General features: G+C 30.5%; 1 protein-coding gene across 1 annotated transcript; it reads left to right on the top strand.

Annotated features, from left to right (window-relative positions):
• The first annotated feature begins 8,703 nt into the window (after positions 1-8,703).
• On the top strand, positions 8,704-14,080 carry LOC107862208. Its single transcript, XM_016707700.2, has 4 exons — positions 8,704-9,328; positions 9,427-10,707; positions 13,360-13,437; positions 13,519-14,080. The coding sequence occupies exons 1-4, from the start codon at positions 9,134-9,136 to the stop codon at positions 13,657-13,659; spliced, it is 1,695 nt and encodes a 564-aa protein (XP_016563186.1). The 5' UTR covers positions 8,704-9,133; the 3' UTR covers positions 13,660-14,080.
• Positions 14,081-16,793: the final 2,713 nt, after the last annotated feature.

Genomic DNA, 16,793 nt, shown 5'->3' on the forward strand with positions numbered 1-16,793 from the left:
TTTCTCAACATTTAGTTGTATGTTAGTAGGTAAATTACTAGTTGAGTGATTTTGATAATTTTTAAAAGTAGAGGGCATAAAATCATATTTTAAAAAAAAAATCAAAAGTCTGAAAAAAATTTCAAAAAGACATGGCCAAACACAACTATAATTCCAATTTCATCTTCAACTCCAACTCCAACTCCAACTCCAACTCTAACTCCGAAAAAAGTAGTTTTTATGGCCAAACGACTACTTATTCAATCTAAAAAAACTAGTGAATAGTTTCTACTCTGATCCAACGCATTACACTACTATTTATAATTTTTGAGTGTTAATAAAATACTCTCTAGGCAAAATGACTTGAAGACTGTGCTTCACTCAAATTGTAATTTACGTCTCTGTCAATTAGACATCCAAAGTTAATAAAATACTTCTTTTTAAACCCCGTTAACCACATATGTTTGGTTAATGACCAAAATAATTTAAAATAACGTATTTTAATAATTTTAAGAGGTCGTTTGGTAGGATGCATTAGAAAAAATAATGCATGCATTAGCTTTATGTATTACTATTATTTTATTTGATACATTTTTTTAACCCATGTGTAACTAATGCATTAGTTATATATTCTATTGTGTATTATACTATGCATGACTAATACTCCCTTCATTTTAAATTAATTGAATTATTGGGAGTATGTCACACGAGAAAGTTGAAGGAAAGATGTCTTTTAAATCTTGAATGAAGGATTGATGACATTGACCAACTTAAAGGGTCAAACATAATCAGGAAACCTGATTAAGTTAATTGTGAACTTGATTAATATTTTTAAAACTTTCTAATCTTTTCAAAAATACTAATCAACCCAATCCACACTCCTCTTCAATCCAAATCATCGACCGTCTCTCTCCTCTCTCTCGACGGCTTCTCTCAACCAACAGTTCTGCAAATTTCTTCTTTCAATCTCCGGCGACTTCAACCTCCGCGAAGAAAAAAAGTAAGTGGTAAATTAGTCATATTTTTTTTCATTTTTGTCCTTTTCAAACTCCAAAATATATATGATCATGCTAATCACTCTCAATACTCTCTTAAAATATTCATTTATTTCTAGTACTATGTCAAAAAAATGATTCTTAGAATAAATATATTAATTGACAATAATTTTTTTGAGGTAAAATCTTAAAAATTTAGATAGAGCTAAATTTAATTATTTCAATCGACTCTTCAAGATAGTGTCTTGAACTTTTTCAATCAAGTCTTTCAGGATCGTGTCTTGAATTATTTCAATTGAATCTTCATTCATGATAGTATCGTGAACTATTTCAGCCGGTCAAAATCAAATTCATAAAATCTCTTAACTCTCTTCCAAATTTGATGAAGATGATGAGAAAAGATGGGAAGATGTGAAATGTCATAGCCAATGAAAACTAAGCTATATTAATGTAAGAAGCTTCCAAGAAAATTAACGGCCCGTTTGGAATTGAAGTTACAAAACTGTTTATTTGAGAAATACTTTTATAAAATGACATTTCAAAAAAGTGATTTTAAAAAAAGTTGTTTGTGTTTGGTAAATTCATTCGAAAGGTGCTTTTGATAATCAAATTATGTTTGGATAATCTTTTTCAAGAAGTGTTATTTTGAGACAAATAACCAAAAAGGACATCTATCAATAAACTTTTATTACTAAAAATAATTTATAGAGAAAAAATATTTTAAATATCTATTATAATTTATTTATTTATTTAAAAAGTACGTACCCTAAAATTTTCAATCAATATTTATATACATAAATACATTAAAAAAAAATAAATGGTGATAAATTACTTAAATATTACTTAAAACATCAAACAAAAATGAATACAAAAGTTATTTCATAAATTAAATCACTACATATGAAAAAATTAACGACAAAAATAATTAGCCCTTCATACATCACAAAAATTGTCAACGATTTCATCCCTAATTTTCTCGCGCAATGTCCTCATACTTATAGAATATTTGTCTTGTATTTCTAAAGCATACCAAAAGGCTGATCTGCTTCTTCGATCTCTGTGATGATGTCTTCGTTAGCATAATAGTTAAAATCTTTATCAGTAGTAAAGTGTTGTCGTATGAAATTATGTATAGCCATAGTAGTTGTAACAAGATGAACTTGAGTTTCAAATTTAAAAGATGACATTAAACGTATGAGAGCAAATCTATTTTTTCAAACTCCAAATGGTCTTTCAATTGTACATCTCAATCTGGAGTAAAAAAAATTGAAAGTCTCATTTGAATTTCTGAAGTTAGAATTACATCTAAAATCAGGGAGATGATAACGCTCCCCTTTATATGATCCTAAATAACCAATCATTGTTGGATAACCCGAGTCTACTAAATAATATGTATCTACATCAATATAAGAAAAAATAATTAATTAATATAAAAATAATACAATTTATAAAAAAATGCAAAACATAATATTAAATTCACTAACCTGGTGGTGGATGAGGAATATTAAGATCTGATCTTTTAAGCGCTTGATCAAATATCCTAGCATTATGTGCAGTACCTTCCCATCCAGGCCATACAAATGTGAAACACACGTCCCAGTCACATACCGCCATAACATTTTGAGAAGTGAAACCTTTTCTACCAATGTATTTAATTTGATCCTTCGAAGGGACAATACATGACATATGTGTTCCATCTATAGCTCCAAGCCTCCAATGCAATTTTTAAAATATGGCCATTACCTTTTATCTTCTTTTAGTTTGGGATGTATATCATAAAAGGTTGAATCTTTAGGTTTAATAATGTCCAGAGCCAATTTCAGACATGCATATAAAACATGACGAAAATGTCTACTAACAGTTTCTCCCGAATGTTAAAACCTTTCCTGAATCATTCGATTTCCAACACCATGACCTACTACCATTAAAAACATAGCAACCATCTCCTCTATGGTCATATTTCTTGTTGCTTTTAAGCCATATTGTTCATTTAAAGTCTTGCACAACTCAAGAAAAATATGTTTTTTAATTCTAAACATTTCGTAACATCATCGATCATGTCCTTCAAGTATTTGTTTAATGAAATAAAAACCTGTATGAAGAGAATTTCTGCATGGAACCTTTAAGCAAAACTTCATGAAATATTTTTTTGCTAAAGTGATGCTGAAAATTGCCGCATCAAAGACAATATTATTATCATTATTTCTCTTATTTTTAATTAAAACCTCTTCATCAGAAACATCATCATCAGACGCATCACAATTAATTCTAGCTAATTACATATCGAAAAAAAAAATATTATTAAATTTAATAATGTAAGATTGACAATTTATTGCTCATAGAATCATAATGTAAATTATTCAAATACAAAAACTAAATAACTTGAAAAACAAACTTTTATAGCTAAAAAAAACTCAATTGAAAGAAAAAAATTTATATGTTTTAAAAGCAAATCATAATAAATAACGCCATAAATCTAATCCTTATGAAGCGTGGTCTTCCTTTCCAACCACTGCAATTACAATTTTGTATCTTCTTGTACTAAGAACATTTCTCTCATTGATTGTTTGACAAGTAAATCACTTGCTTTTCACCATAAATGACTACCAACAATCATACCAGACAAATTGCAAACTATACTCATTGCACTCTTAATACTAAATAAACTTTCTCTCAACTACGTTAAAGTGTGTGATTCAATGGTGTCAGTAATTTTCTCAATTGATGAACTAATTTTCTAACTAGGATTACTTTTTTTTGTTTATGTTGATACCTTTCTTTTTCTTCTAGTATCACTCTCACTGTTACTTTTTTTTTTTTAGTTTCAATTAATTCTTCTAAACCATCAAAAGTTATAAATTCTTCATTATTTATTGGAGTATCAAACTCAAATGGTTGCTCAGATTGAAATCATCTACTCACTTGTATACCATCTGGTAAATCTCGAGATGATGGTGCCCATGCATGTTCTCCAGTAGCAACAACATGTCTCCATTTGAGTTCGATACTATAAGCCTTTTTGTTTAAATTTTTCTATAGCTGAATTTTCCTACAATAATGAGAAGAAATAAGATATGTTATTAGTGACCGAAAATAACATAATAACTTATCAAGTTTAATTGAATAATATGCAATAAGATTAGAATTATCTTTATTTTTCTATCCCACCATTCAACACTCGCTTGAATGGTTTTCTTCTCGCTATCCCATCCTAAATAGTTTTCTTTCCAAATAAAGTGTCCCATTCTTTTCAAGTGTTTTTAAGATTATCCCATCTATTCTTCAATTTGACTTTGTCATAATTTTTTTTCGATTCTGACATTGAATTTTGTCACCAAATTAGTCTATCCAGTTTTGTTGAAGTGGGTAGCAGGGCGATTTCCAGCAATAACTTCACCCACACATAAATTTTAAAATAACTCTACGTTTTCTGTACTCCATTTAGACTTCTCAACATTACTCATTTTCTATGTATTAGAGATATATGATTACTAATAATAACATTACACAAAATAGTGAAATAAAAATATTATTGTCAAAATAAAACTTAACAAAATCTAAAAATTTCATAGACAACGATATTATTACATATGCTCTTATATGTATGCACATAAAAAACCTAATTATATCATGATAATTATTAAAAAACATACCTTAAAATGAGAAAATAATTTTGATTCAAAAAATAACTTATTAATAATAGAGATGATTTTATATTTCCGAGAGCAGTAAAGTATATGTATATATGATAAATATTATCTGTATTTATAGACGATGAAGAAGGTGTGCAATACGATAAACTCGTTGAATGAATAGAAGGTTTGAAGAAAAGGTCAAACAAATATTTGATTAGAATCTACCTTTTTTTTGTTACCTTGTTTTTTGGATTCATTTTACTGTGTCAAATTTACTAAAAGTTAGCAAACACTCTATTCATGCTTACAAATATCTAAATGAGATAATATTTATTATTTGTTACCTTTTATTTTGGATATGTTTTTACCGTTTCAATTCTAAAACTAAGTAACCAAATTCATATACGTATACTACCTGATGACAAATATTTAAAATAAAATTCTATCTGTTATTTGTTATCTTTTTTTAATATATTTTTACAGTGTCAAAATTTACTACGAAAAAGTAATCATCATATTCTCATATATATACACTATATTTTAAAAAATATGTCACTTTATGAATTATTTATTTAAAATTAAATATTCGAGAAAAAATTTGTATGTGATGTCAAAATATAATTTTGTAACGTGATTCATCTGTCAATTGTTATCATTAATAATAATAAAATAATTTATATATTCTTTAGTCATCATCATCAATGATATTTTCAAATTTATTTAAAGAAAATGGGTGAAAATAAAATAAAAATATATAAATCATAAAGAACTATGACGTAAATATCAAATGTAAAATTTTAAAAATCAAACGTTAATCAAACTTGTAAATTAATAAGGTATATGTATGTATGTATATATATATATATATATATATATATATATATATTTGTGTGTGATAGGGATATTTTTGTCATAAAAAAATAATTTTTTGTTTCTGCTTTTGTGAGAAGCAGAAATTTTCTACTTCTTCCCAAAAACAGAAAACTATTTCTGCTTATTTTTAAAAGTACTTTTGCACGTTTATCAAACACCCTTCTATAAAAAAAAAAACTTTTTTCCTCAAAATAAGTGCTTATTTTTTTATAAATAAGCAATCCAAACAGGCTATAAGTATCTTGAAACCCAACTTAAATAATGTAAATAATGATGGGTAAAATTGAAAAACTTTCCAACATGTATCTTGATTAATGACCAATTCTATTATTTTGAACATTAAAAAATATCTCAACAATTCAATTGTTTTGAGACACAGGGAGTAGATGAGAAATTCTTGATATTAGCAATGCAAGAGACTTTAATGCATATACTAGCATGGGTAAAGACACAATGCCCCTCAAAACCTATTCCACACCATTTTCATTGTATTTATAGAGATGCTTTTATAAATATTTTTTTTATTTAAACACATGTAATGCGAGTTATATTAATACACCAAATCAAACAATGCATAAGAACAATCTCCCCATAATTAGTGTAAATATAACTAATACTTGCATTACTAATGAAAATATTACTAATACATCATATTTTACACTATTTTTATACGCGATACAAAACGTTCCCGGAGTTTCTAGTTGACAAAGGCATGAGTACAAGGTTGAGATTACAACCTGAGCCAATTACAAGGACCTCCGAGGTCATTTCACTCAGGTTTTATCTAAACGCATATTTAAAATTCGTTTGGCCGTAGATATTTTAAATAGTTTTAGGGAGAAATTAGGCAAAAAGTGTTAGTCATGTAATTTGTCATTAATTGATAATCTTGTTGACAAATAATTTAAATTTTCAAAAACTTTTTAAGAAGAAAAGGTATATGGGCCAAATTCTATTATTTAAAAACTTCTAAAAGTTTTAATTTTACCTCAAACTTTCATATTTTATAAAAACTCTCACCATTTATTAATCAAACTAATATTTACCGATCAACCAACATGACTAATAAACCTTGTTAAATATGTAATGCCATTGTTGTCTAAAACTTGTTAAAGTAACGTAAATAAAAAAAATTGATTGTTCCTTTGTGAGTGGAGGAAACTTCAATAGCTTGTTTATTGATTTATAAAATTATTTATAAGCATGTCAAATTTTATAATTTATGAATTTAATTTTTATCACAGAATATGTTCATTATAAAATGATATTAATATAAAATTATAAATATTTTAAATAATTTTTACAATTTATGAGTATAAATTATATTTTTAATAAAAGTCAAATATTTTTTTTAAATATCATAATTAAATAAATGATAAAACTTCACTCAAATATTCATCTAAAAATAACTTGTCAAAAATATTTGAGAATCTTAAGCGCTTTAAAAAATTTCTTATTATAAGTAGTTGTTTGCCAAGTATAATAGTTGCAAGTGTTGAACACGTGGGACCTACCAAGTATAAAAGCATTGGTGAATTTTGTATCCTCCGTCCAGGGAAAAAAAAAAAAGAAATATATTTAAATTTATTTGTTTAATTTTAAAAATTAAAAATATCTATTATTTTATATTTATCATATTCTTAATATTTATTTATTATTCAAAATTATTCATTTGCCGATATTTAGCTGATTAATAATTAATAAAGGTGACATTGTAAGATTACTTTTCTAATTTATTATTTAAAAGAAATGTGTTAAATCAAACGTAGATAAATAAATATTGACAGAGAGAATACACTTCTATTTTTTTTTTGTTTGGCCTTTAATTAAATAATTCTTTTTACTTATTCATTTTAATAAATTCTATAAATGTTATATTTCTATATTTTATTATTAAAAATAACTATATAGGATATTAACATATAATCATAATATATTAAATTAATATTTTCTTCATCTATCTTTATTGTTCACTATACGAAAAATAGATGTCCAATAATATTTATTCAGTTTGAAAATTCAATAGATAATTTATACTTTTCTACCTAATTTGCCTATTTTCATTACTCAATACATTCTTTAAAATATTAAAATTTTATTTTATTCAAAGAGCAACGTAATAAAATTACCTCCATCATGTATTGTTTGTTAACCAGTATGTCAAGTTAATCGTGGTCAAGTATTCTTAAACGAAGGAGTACATAAAATAGTACTCCATTTGTTTACTTTTACTTGTTACTGTTTCAATTTTTGAGGTCAACTTATATGAACTTTGATCAATGTTTTAAGGTGTATGATTTAATATTTCAAATTTAAAACTTAGAGGGTCGAAAACAATATGAAAAATGTTATAAGTTGCAATTCTTGTCGTACAAATAAGAACAGAAAATACATCTTAAAATGTAAGTCAAAGTTCATGCAGATTGACCCTCAGAAGCGAAACAGTAACATCTAAAAGTAAATGCAGAAAGTACTAATAGTAAAATCTAGAGTTTCAATACATCATTAATAAGATTCAATAAAGTATCCGGTCAACGTGTTGAAATGTACCTTCAACTAAAACTCTTTTTAAGGTTTATCTGGTTAATAGGTAAACTAATATTTTCTTAACGAAAATGTCAAAGTCTATACATACGCTGTAAATGAAATAGAGGAAGTAAACTAGTTCACATATTCATTTTTACTTGTTATTATACAACAACAATAACAACAATAAATCCAGTGTATTCCCACAAAGTGAGGTCTGGGGAGGGTAAGATGTACGCAGACCATACCGCTACCTCTGAAGAAGTAGAGAGACTGTTTTCGATAGGCTCCCGGCTCAAGCTAAATTTTTTACTTGTTATTATATTTAAAATAAATCTCCAACAATATTTATTAAATCAAAAAGAATCAACGAATAGCTTTTAGTGTGATATAACACAATATCTTATTATTTATTATTTTTTAAGATATACTTTTTAAAATTAGTAATAACGAAAGAAAAATAAACAGAGGAAATATTTAAAATGGTTTGGCATTGAATTCATTAACTTTCAAAGTGAGGGCAAATTTCAAGTTGCCTCCGCATTTCAAAATTTCATGAAATTTTTTGAAATTCCGCCATGTAAAAAGGGAGGTAGATTCAAATTTAAGTCAAATTAATTTGAGTGAAGCGGTCCAAAAATAATCCACGAGAAAGCAATAAAAAAAGGTGAGGAGGGCTGAAAACGAAAATACATAAATTCAGATCTAAATCATAATAATTTCATTTAATAAAAAGGAAGAGCAGATAAGGACATACTTCATCATCAGCATAAAAATTAAATCCAATAAAAGTTTCTTTTTAAGTCCGATCTTACCTCCCCCCCCCCCCCCCCCCACCACCCTTAGCCCTTAGGTCTTTTTTTTCGGCTGTGATTTTACGCCCCCCCCCCCCCCCTTATATCTTTACCCCAACACCACGCCCACGCCCACCCCTACCCCCACCCCGCTCCTCCAACGGTCCAATCCAAATCCATTTCCTCACCAAATACCCATCTAACCCTTGTTCCCCTCTTTTATTTTTCTCTCTCTACACTTCTTTTTCTTGAGATTTCTCTCATATTTCACCATTTCTGTATCTCCTAAAAAGCTTATTTTATAAAAAATCTATATACCATTTATGCCCTTATGGACCCATCATCCATGGATCTACCGACGACCATCGAATCGACGTTTAACCCTGGAGCTCAACTCGTTAACCATGACCCTATCCCTACCCCTACTACTACTACTACCACCTTCCCCCCTCCTCAAACCCTACCCCCACCCCAGCACCAGCCCCCGTCCCCTGATTTCTCCTCTACCCATCCCGATTACGCTGAGGTACAGATAAATTTTATGGTGGGTTTGGTTATTTTCTACTTCTTGTTGTTGACTAATGGTTGATTTTTTTTTATTTGGTGCGTGCGTGTGTGTGACAGCTGATAACGGCGGCGATAACGGCGTTAAGGGAGAAAGAAGGGTCAAGCAGGATAGCTATAGCCAAGTACATAGACCGAGTCTACTCGAATCTTCCACCCAATCACTCGGCCTTGTTGACTCACCATCTTAAGCGTTTGAAGAATTCTGGCTATCTAGCTATGATTAAGCACTCTTATGTCCTTGCTGCTCCTGGATCTGCGCCGCCGGAGGCGGCGGCGGCGGCGGCCGTTGATTCTAACGGGAACGGGACTGATGTCGCTAAACGAAAACCTGGTCGTCCTCCTAAGTTGAAGCCTGAGGCCCAGTTTCATGCTCAAGCCCAACAAGAGCATCAAGCCCAGTTTCAAGATCAATTTCAAGATCAGTTTCAGGCCCAGTTTCAAGCCCAACAACACCAGCAACAAGCCCAGTTTCAAAATCCGTTTCAAGCCCAGCCCCAATTTCAATACCTTCAACAGCAGCAATTCCAGCCCCAAATGCAGTTTCAACCCGACCCGTTGCTGCAAAATCAGCTCCATTTCCAGCCCCATCAGCCACAGGCAGCGTACGCTGCTCCTGAATCTCAGAATTACTCGAATCTTGGGGCTGAGTCTGTGTTTGTTTCTCTTGGGTTAGCTGATGGACCCGTTGGGGTTCAGAATCCATCTGGTTCTCTTCCTCCTGCTACCGGAGCTCCGGCCCCTCTGGCTCCGTCAATTGAAGGGAGTACCACAAAGAGACGCCCCGGTCGTCCCCGTAAGGATGGTTCCTCCGAAGCCAAGCCGGTGCAGCCCAAATCACCCGTCCCGAGTGGTATGAAAAAACGACCTGGTCGTCCTCCTAAGACCGCAACAGTCAATGCTTCAACTTCTCCTGGATCAGCTGTGGCTTCCAAGCCTAGAGGGCGCCCAAGGAAAAGTTCTACTCCGGGACGAAGAGGACGACCTAAGAGAAATGTGGCTGCCGCTACTAATGCTGGTGCCAATGCGGCCAACTTTCCTGCTGGTAATCCCAATGTTGCTGCTGGTGGTGACCCAACACCGACCCCCAAAAGGCGGGGAAGGCCACCAAGGTCTAGTACTCAAGGTGGAGTCGCTGCTGTCGGTGTGACAGATGTGCCAATTGCTGCTGCTTTTGATTCCGAGGGCTTCCCTAATACTGCTGGTGGCGCCACAAATGGAACTACGCCCCTTGGAAAGCGACGTGGACGGCCTCCAAAATCATACAGCAGTCCAGCCGTTTCTACTACTGTTAAGAAAGCAAGGAAGCTTTCAGGAAAACCTCTGGGTCGACCTAAAAAGGTATTACTATTGCTTTGGTATTTACCTGCCTCATTTAGCTGTATTGGTATTTCAGCTATGGTATAGCTGTTATGGTGAATTAGTGTTCTTTAATTTCAACCCGCCATCATTTTATGCTATTAAAAAGACATTTATATATAAAAGATCTTACTAATATGCTTTATCATAAACGAGGAATTCTACATTTCCATATGATTATTTGTTTGTGAGTATATTATTTTGTAAGTATAATTAATAAGTAAGATTGCACAAGCACTAATATGCATTTTGCAGGCTTCCCAAGGAGAAAAACAATCACCTAACTTTTAGGAGGAAATGTTTATTTTCAAGATAAGCATCATATTTAAGTATTAACTTATTGGATGGCCGCAAAAATAGAAGTATTAATCGTAATTTTTTTTCTTTTATACCGGTATAAGAGGATATATTTGTTACAAAATAGAACAATAGAAATCGTCTATTATAGTTTATAGAAGTGGGGATGATCACTACTTGACATGAAATATTTCACAATATATCCTCCCCAATATATTGGGTTTTTTTAAGATCCAAGTATGACGTTATATTCTTATTCTATATTTTTTAATTAACACATGTTTTGGAACAATTAACGATTACAACTAATATAACAATTAACATGAACATATAGTGTACTCATTATATGATGCAGTTGCTATTTGCAGAGAGATAATTTTTTCTTTATCCGAGATTTTTTCCGTCTTTTAAATATTTTGAATTGTGAATTATGAAACCATTTATGTAGTTTCTAAATATGTTAAATAATTGAAAAAACTTGGAAGATTTTCTGAATTCAAGCAGAATATTAGCTAGTTTGATACTTGGTACTCTGAATCTGACGTAATGCGGGATGGAAGGAGTAACGTAATACCATGTACTTATCATGTATGATATTATATTCTTATTTTATATATAGCAATTATTAATATGTGCAGTCACCTAACTTTTAGGGAAAATAATTATTATACATATTCTTTAGATATTAATATTTACTTGTTGGATGATTGCCAAAGCTCCTATTGCTTTGGCTTAGTGGTAAGAGCATAACACATGACGTTTGGCTTGGCTGAACGTTACGGGTCAAACCTTTCTGCATGAAAAGCTTGGCCTTTGCATTTTAACGGTTATTATAAAGAAGCGGGTACACCTTTCTGTATGAAAAGCTTGGTCTTTGCATTTTAACGGTTATTATAAAGAAGCGGGTACACCTTTCTGTATGAAAAACTTTGTCTTTGCATTTTAACGATTATTATAAAGAAGCGGGTACACATGGTCAGTCATCTATGAAGCTAAATTAGAGCACATGTGGGGAGCAGTCATTGTAAGGATTTAACTGATTACTTGCTGGTTAATTGCTTTTTATAACTGATTACTTTCTGGTTAATTGCTTTTTATAACTGATTACTTGCTGGTTAATTGCTTTTTATAACTGATTACTTGCTGGTTAATTGCTTTTTATGGAATCCTGTTTCTGGTTCATTGACTTTTATGGGAAACTGTTTATTTAACAAACACATCAAATATAAATATTAACTAGGTGGATAATTGTCCAACCACTTGGTATTTAAATGAAGAAAGCTTAGAGGTGCAGGCTCATTATCCACCAAATTCTGGACCTTGTACCACTAGATCTCAGCATTTTGTTGGTCATTTAAAAAAATATAAGTATTTATTCGTAAATATTTCCTTTATTTTATTTTTGAAACTGGTAACTTGATTATTTCCTTTATTAAGTTACCAGTTTTAAATAAAATATTTACTTTATTGATAAAAGTGTATTAATTATTAGTAAATCAATAGAAATCTTGTATTATAGAAATGAGAATGATTGCTATCTAATAGATAGTGTCACACAATATTTGCTCCTCAATATATTGGGTGTTTTTAAGATCTAAGTACCGAGTTATATTCTTTTATTTATATATAGTAATAATTTTATTTGGCGGTTCCTTTTGCATCTATTTATTTGAGAGAATAAAGTAAGCTGGTTTACACCTGTTAAAATGTTTCCCAACACTAAAATGAAGACCGACAATTATCACACTAGAAGAATGTTTTTTTGTTTTGGGGGGTGGGGGTGGGGGGTTGATTAGAAAGATCCAGCTTATGGAGATGCCTTAATGCTTCAAAATATAATTTGTCAATAAATAAAAAGATTAAATCAATTGAACTGAATTAGAAGCAGAAAGTTGGTAACTAAATGACTGAGCCTCGTAGCTCGACTCCTGGTTTTAGATTCCACCCAATTCTTTCCCTCTGCTGTAATATGTTTTTTGTTGAATGAAGCAAGATTCTTTATTTGAACTTGTTTTTTGTTGGGGATGGGAGAATGATATGATCTAGTCTATGCTTCAAGCAAAATGAGCAGAATACAATTTGGTTTATTTGGCATCAATAAGATATAGTGAAGATACTTACTGAAAATAAAGTAATAGATAAAGGAACAAAGAAAATATATAATGATGCATTTATTGCTTTTCGGGAGACTGGTCCCTTAGGAAATTGGAATTTGCTTTCTGAAATGTTGTCTTTCCAATTTTGTTGTGCTCCTCTTTTGGCTTTTGAATGAAAATGGCAATGCTGTCTTGTTTGAATTATTCCTTCTTTAATCCCTACAAATGTTTTGGTTCCTAGAATGTGACATCCCCTGCAGTTATGGACCCCAAGTTGGTGGTGGCTTATGAAGAAGTAAAGGGCAAACTTGATCATATGGTAAGTCACTGTGAAACAACTATTTTTAGGTTAATCTACATACGGTTGTGTTGATACAAGCAATTTTGAAAATATTGGCAGCAATCAAGAATCAGGGAGATAGCAAATGGGCTGAGGCCATGCATAAATTCTGAAACACCAACAACTGCTCTGGCAGCATTTCAAGAGTTAGAAGAGTTAGCAGCACCACCGGCAGGGGTAGATTCTATGCAAGAAAATTGATAGAAAAGATGCTGAATAGATGGAGGCAGTGTTTAAAACTCAAGAGTGTAACATTAATTAAGGCTGGGAACCGTGAAAATGAAGGAAGTTTCAGTGCAGAGCTAGTTGTTGGCAACAGGAGGAAGATGCGTGCGTTCTAAGACTTGGAGACAGTGTAGCTACCTTTGAGGAATGTATTTGTTACTGTCAATCTATTAGGTTAATCAGGATTTGATATTCCGTTGCACAGTATGCAGTATGTTGTAGTTCTAACTGTATTAGTAGTTGATTTGATGAGTACCTTATCTGCTAATTTTGTTGATGACATTCAAGGGAGACAAAGACGACGTGCTCTTGAGGGCTAGGTGTACTCTTTTGAGTATGCTGGATGGATTGAAATGCCTTTTGCCAGATTTATAATGCCTCTCTTTTTGGATCTGAATAAGTAGGCTCCTCAATCGCGTGCTGCACCTTGAATGTTTGAAATGCATTTGAGATCATGTGGATATTGTTGTTATCTGCTACTAGCTTGAATGGAGCAACACAGGTGGTGGTGATGATTCATATAATTGATCCCATCTCACTTGTGATTGAGGTTCAGTAGCAGTCCTTGTGCTAAACCAGCTTTGCACCCTTGATGCAGTGGTTGCATTTTTTTCTTTTATAGTAACCAAGAAACCAGAGCAGGTATGTTCGACAGTCTTGAAAACGCACTAGCATATCCAGAATTTGAGGTCTAACGGGGAAATATTTTTAGCCCTTTTGTCGAAGAGGTTATTTGACCAATCCTCGAACGATAACTTTCCTTGTTATCTAAAGGAATATTTGAGCAATGAAGGAGTCTAGGGAACGATAGATTCATTTCTCCGCTACTCAACTAATAATCTAAGGATAGTTTCATTTCTCCGCTACTCAACTAATAATTTATAGATACAATACAGCTTGTGAAATTATTTATAGGAATATTTTTGGTTAGTCAAATGTATGTGTCAAAATAGATTTAGTCATGGCTTTTGACTTCTTCGTACATATACTTTTATATATTTTAGACCCTCTTAGTAAATATTCTAATTTTTAGAAATATTTTAAAATCTCTAAGTAAATATCCTAATTTTTTTTACTATTATAAAATCCATTGTCAAATATTAACTACTAGTTTCCAAAAGTGACGGTGATGCAAGCAGGAGCCAAAAATAAATGGTCCAATGGGAGACTACAAGTGGTAGCCTATAACTTCCAAACTCACTTTTCTCAAACAGAGGTTACACTTTTAATTTGAAACCCAAAATAGAAAAAAGGAAGAAAAAAAAAAACTACTGTAATAAAAGAACAATTAATATAAAAATTAATAATGTTTGAAAAAGAGAATATAATGTTTGGACAAATAAGGTCGCCCATTACATGTCAGACTCCACCTACTCTTCCTCTCTAATAAATTATTATTAGTACAATTTTTGTTTTTTTATTCCTTAGCACCTTTAACTTTTGCTTATGTCATTCTCTTCCAACAATCACTACTTGTAAATTTTGTAAAACTAAATCCAAAAACATAATGCATTATCATATTCTGCAAATACAATTCATTCAAACTTTTTTACTAAATATTTTTATGTTTAACAAATTTAAGAAGTTACTTATCAGTATCTTTTTCTTCACCTTTTTACCATTATTATTGCAATTAATTTAGAATTAAGTGAGATCATTAGATAGAGAAACAAATTTTAATATCCAAATAATAAGAGATATTTTAGTAAGCTCAATTTTTGGGTATATGTTTAATGTCACCAAAAAATGTGGTGGACTAAATGTAGTTCCTCAACTTTTAGTCAAGGATCTCAAATTCAAGTGCTATAAATATATAGTAAAAATTTTGTGAGAAGCACTTAGGGGTGGTTTGGTAGGTAGTATTAGGAGAAATAGTCCATATATTAAGTGTGAGATTAATTAATACTATGTTTGATGGGATTTTGGATCAATGCATTACTAATACATCACATATGGTGGTATTAGTAATACATGAGTTTTAATACCATGAGATTAGTATCTGTAAAGACAAGAATATCCCTCAAATTCTTTTAAACATTTTTTTTTATTTTCTTAATTTTATTTTTTATATTTGTATTAATAAATTTGTTCAAATAAACTAGTTTACAAATTTTATTAATTATTTACAAAAATATCCTCAAATTTCTTTAATTTTTTTTCTAAATCTTTTTCAATTTATTCAATATGAATTACTTCTTTTCAATTTATGAAAATAATAATATTCCTCCAAATAATTTTAGTTATACAAAAATTACTCCATTAACTCAAAAAAATATTTATTGGTCAAAATCCGAAAACAAATTGGTTTCAAGCTCAATTTTGGAAATAGGATATTTGTAAATAAAAATAATTTTTCTACTTAGTTTTAACACTCTATAGAATACAATTTTATTTTAATAATGATTTTATTATCTCATCCAAAAGTTATACGTACCTCCGTCCAACTTAAAAACAACACAAAGTGGGAACAACAAGTAAATGATGAACAAACAAAGAAAAGATAATAAAAAAAATATTTTTTGTAAGTGAATGATTAAATTTTAAAATTCTAAAGTAAATAATTAGTTATATTGTTAACCTTTTTTTTTATTTTAAAAAAAGAATAATAAACTTTTGTAAAAAAATACACAAAGTTATAATATGTCGAGGATATTTTTGTAAATAAACAATATTCTTTTTAAAATATAACAATACATATTATTTTCAATGTATCAAACTAAATACTGTATAAAAATAATCTCAATATTATTAATCCCTATACTCCTAATTTCAATATTATCTTATACACTCTACAAAACGAATCCTTTAACATCAATTTTTTTTAATAAAAACAGTTAAGTGGGGATGAAGGAAAAGGTGTAGAAAAGAAGCGTTGATATGGTTGGTCAATATTCGGGCCTACCAAGAAATGATATGCAGCTGAGTAGTAGCTGACGAGATAAGGATGATCATCGTAGATCAGGGTTGACCTAATTTACAGTATTCATTACTATACTATACTATATTACTATTATTAAAACTGAAAATTTGAATAATCCACGAAAAGAAAAAAAATATAATCAAGAACTATAAAAATAATTAGGGGGAAATACACCAATACATTTAAATAT

This window comes from Capsicum annuum, chromosome 3, assembly GCF_002878395.1.
Source record: "Capsicum annuum cultivar UCD-10X-F1 chromosome 3, UCD10Xv1.1, whole genome shotgun sequence".
Lineage (NCBI taxonomy): Eukaryota > Viridiplantae > Streptophyta > Magnoliopsida > Solanales > Solanaceae > Capsicum > Capsicum annuum.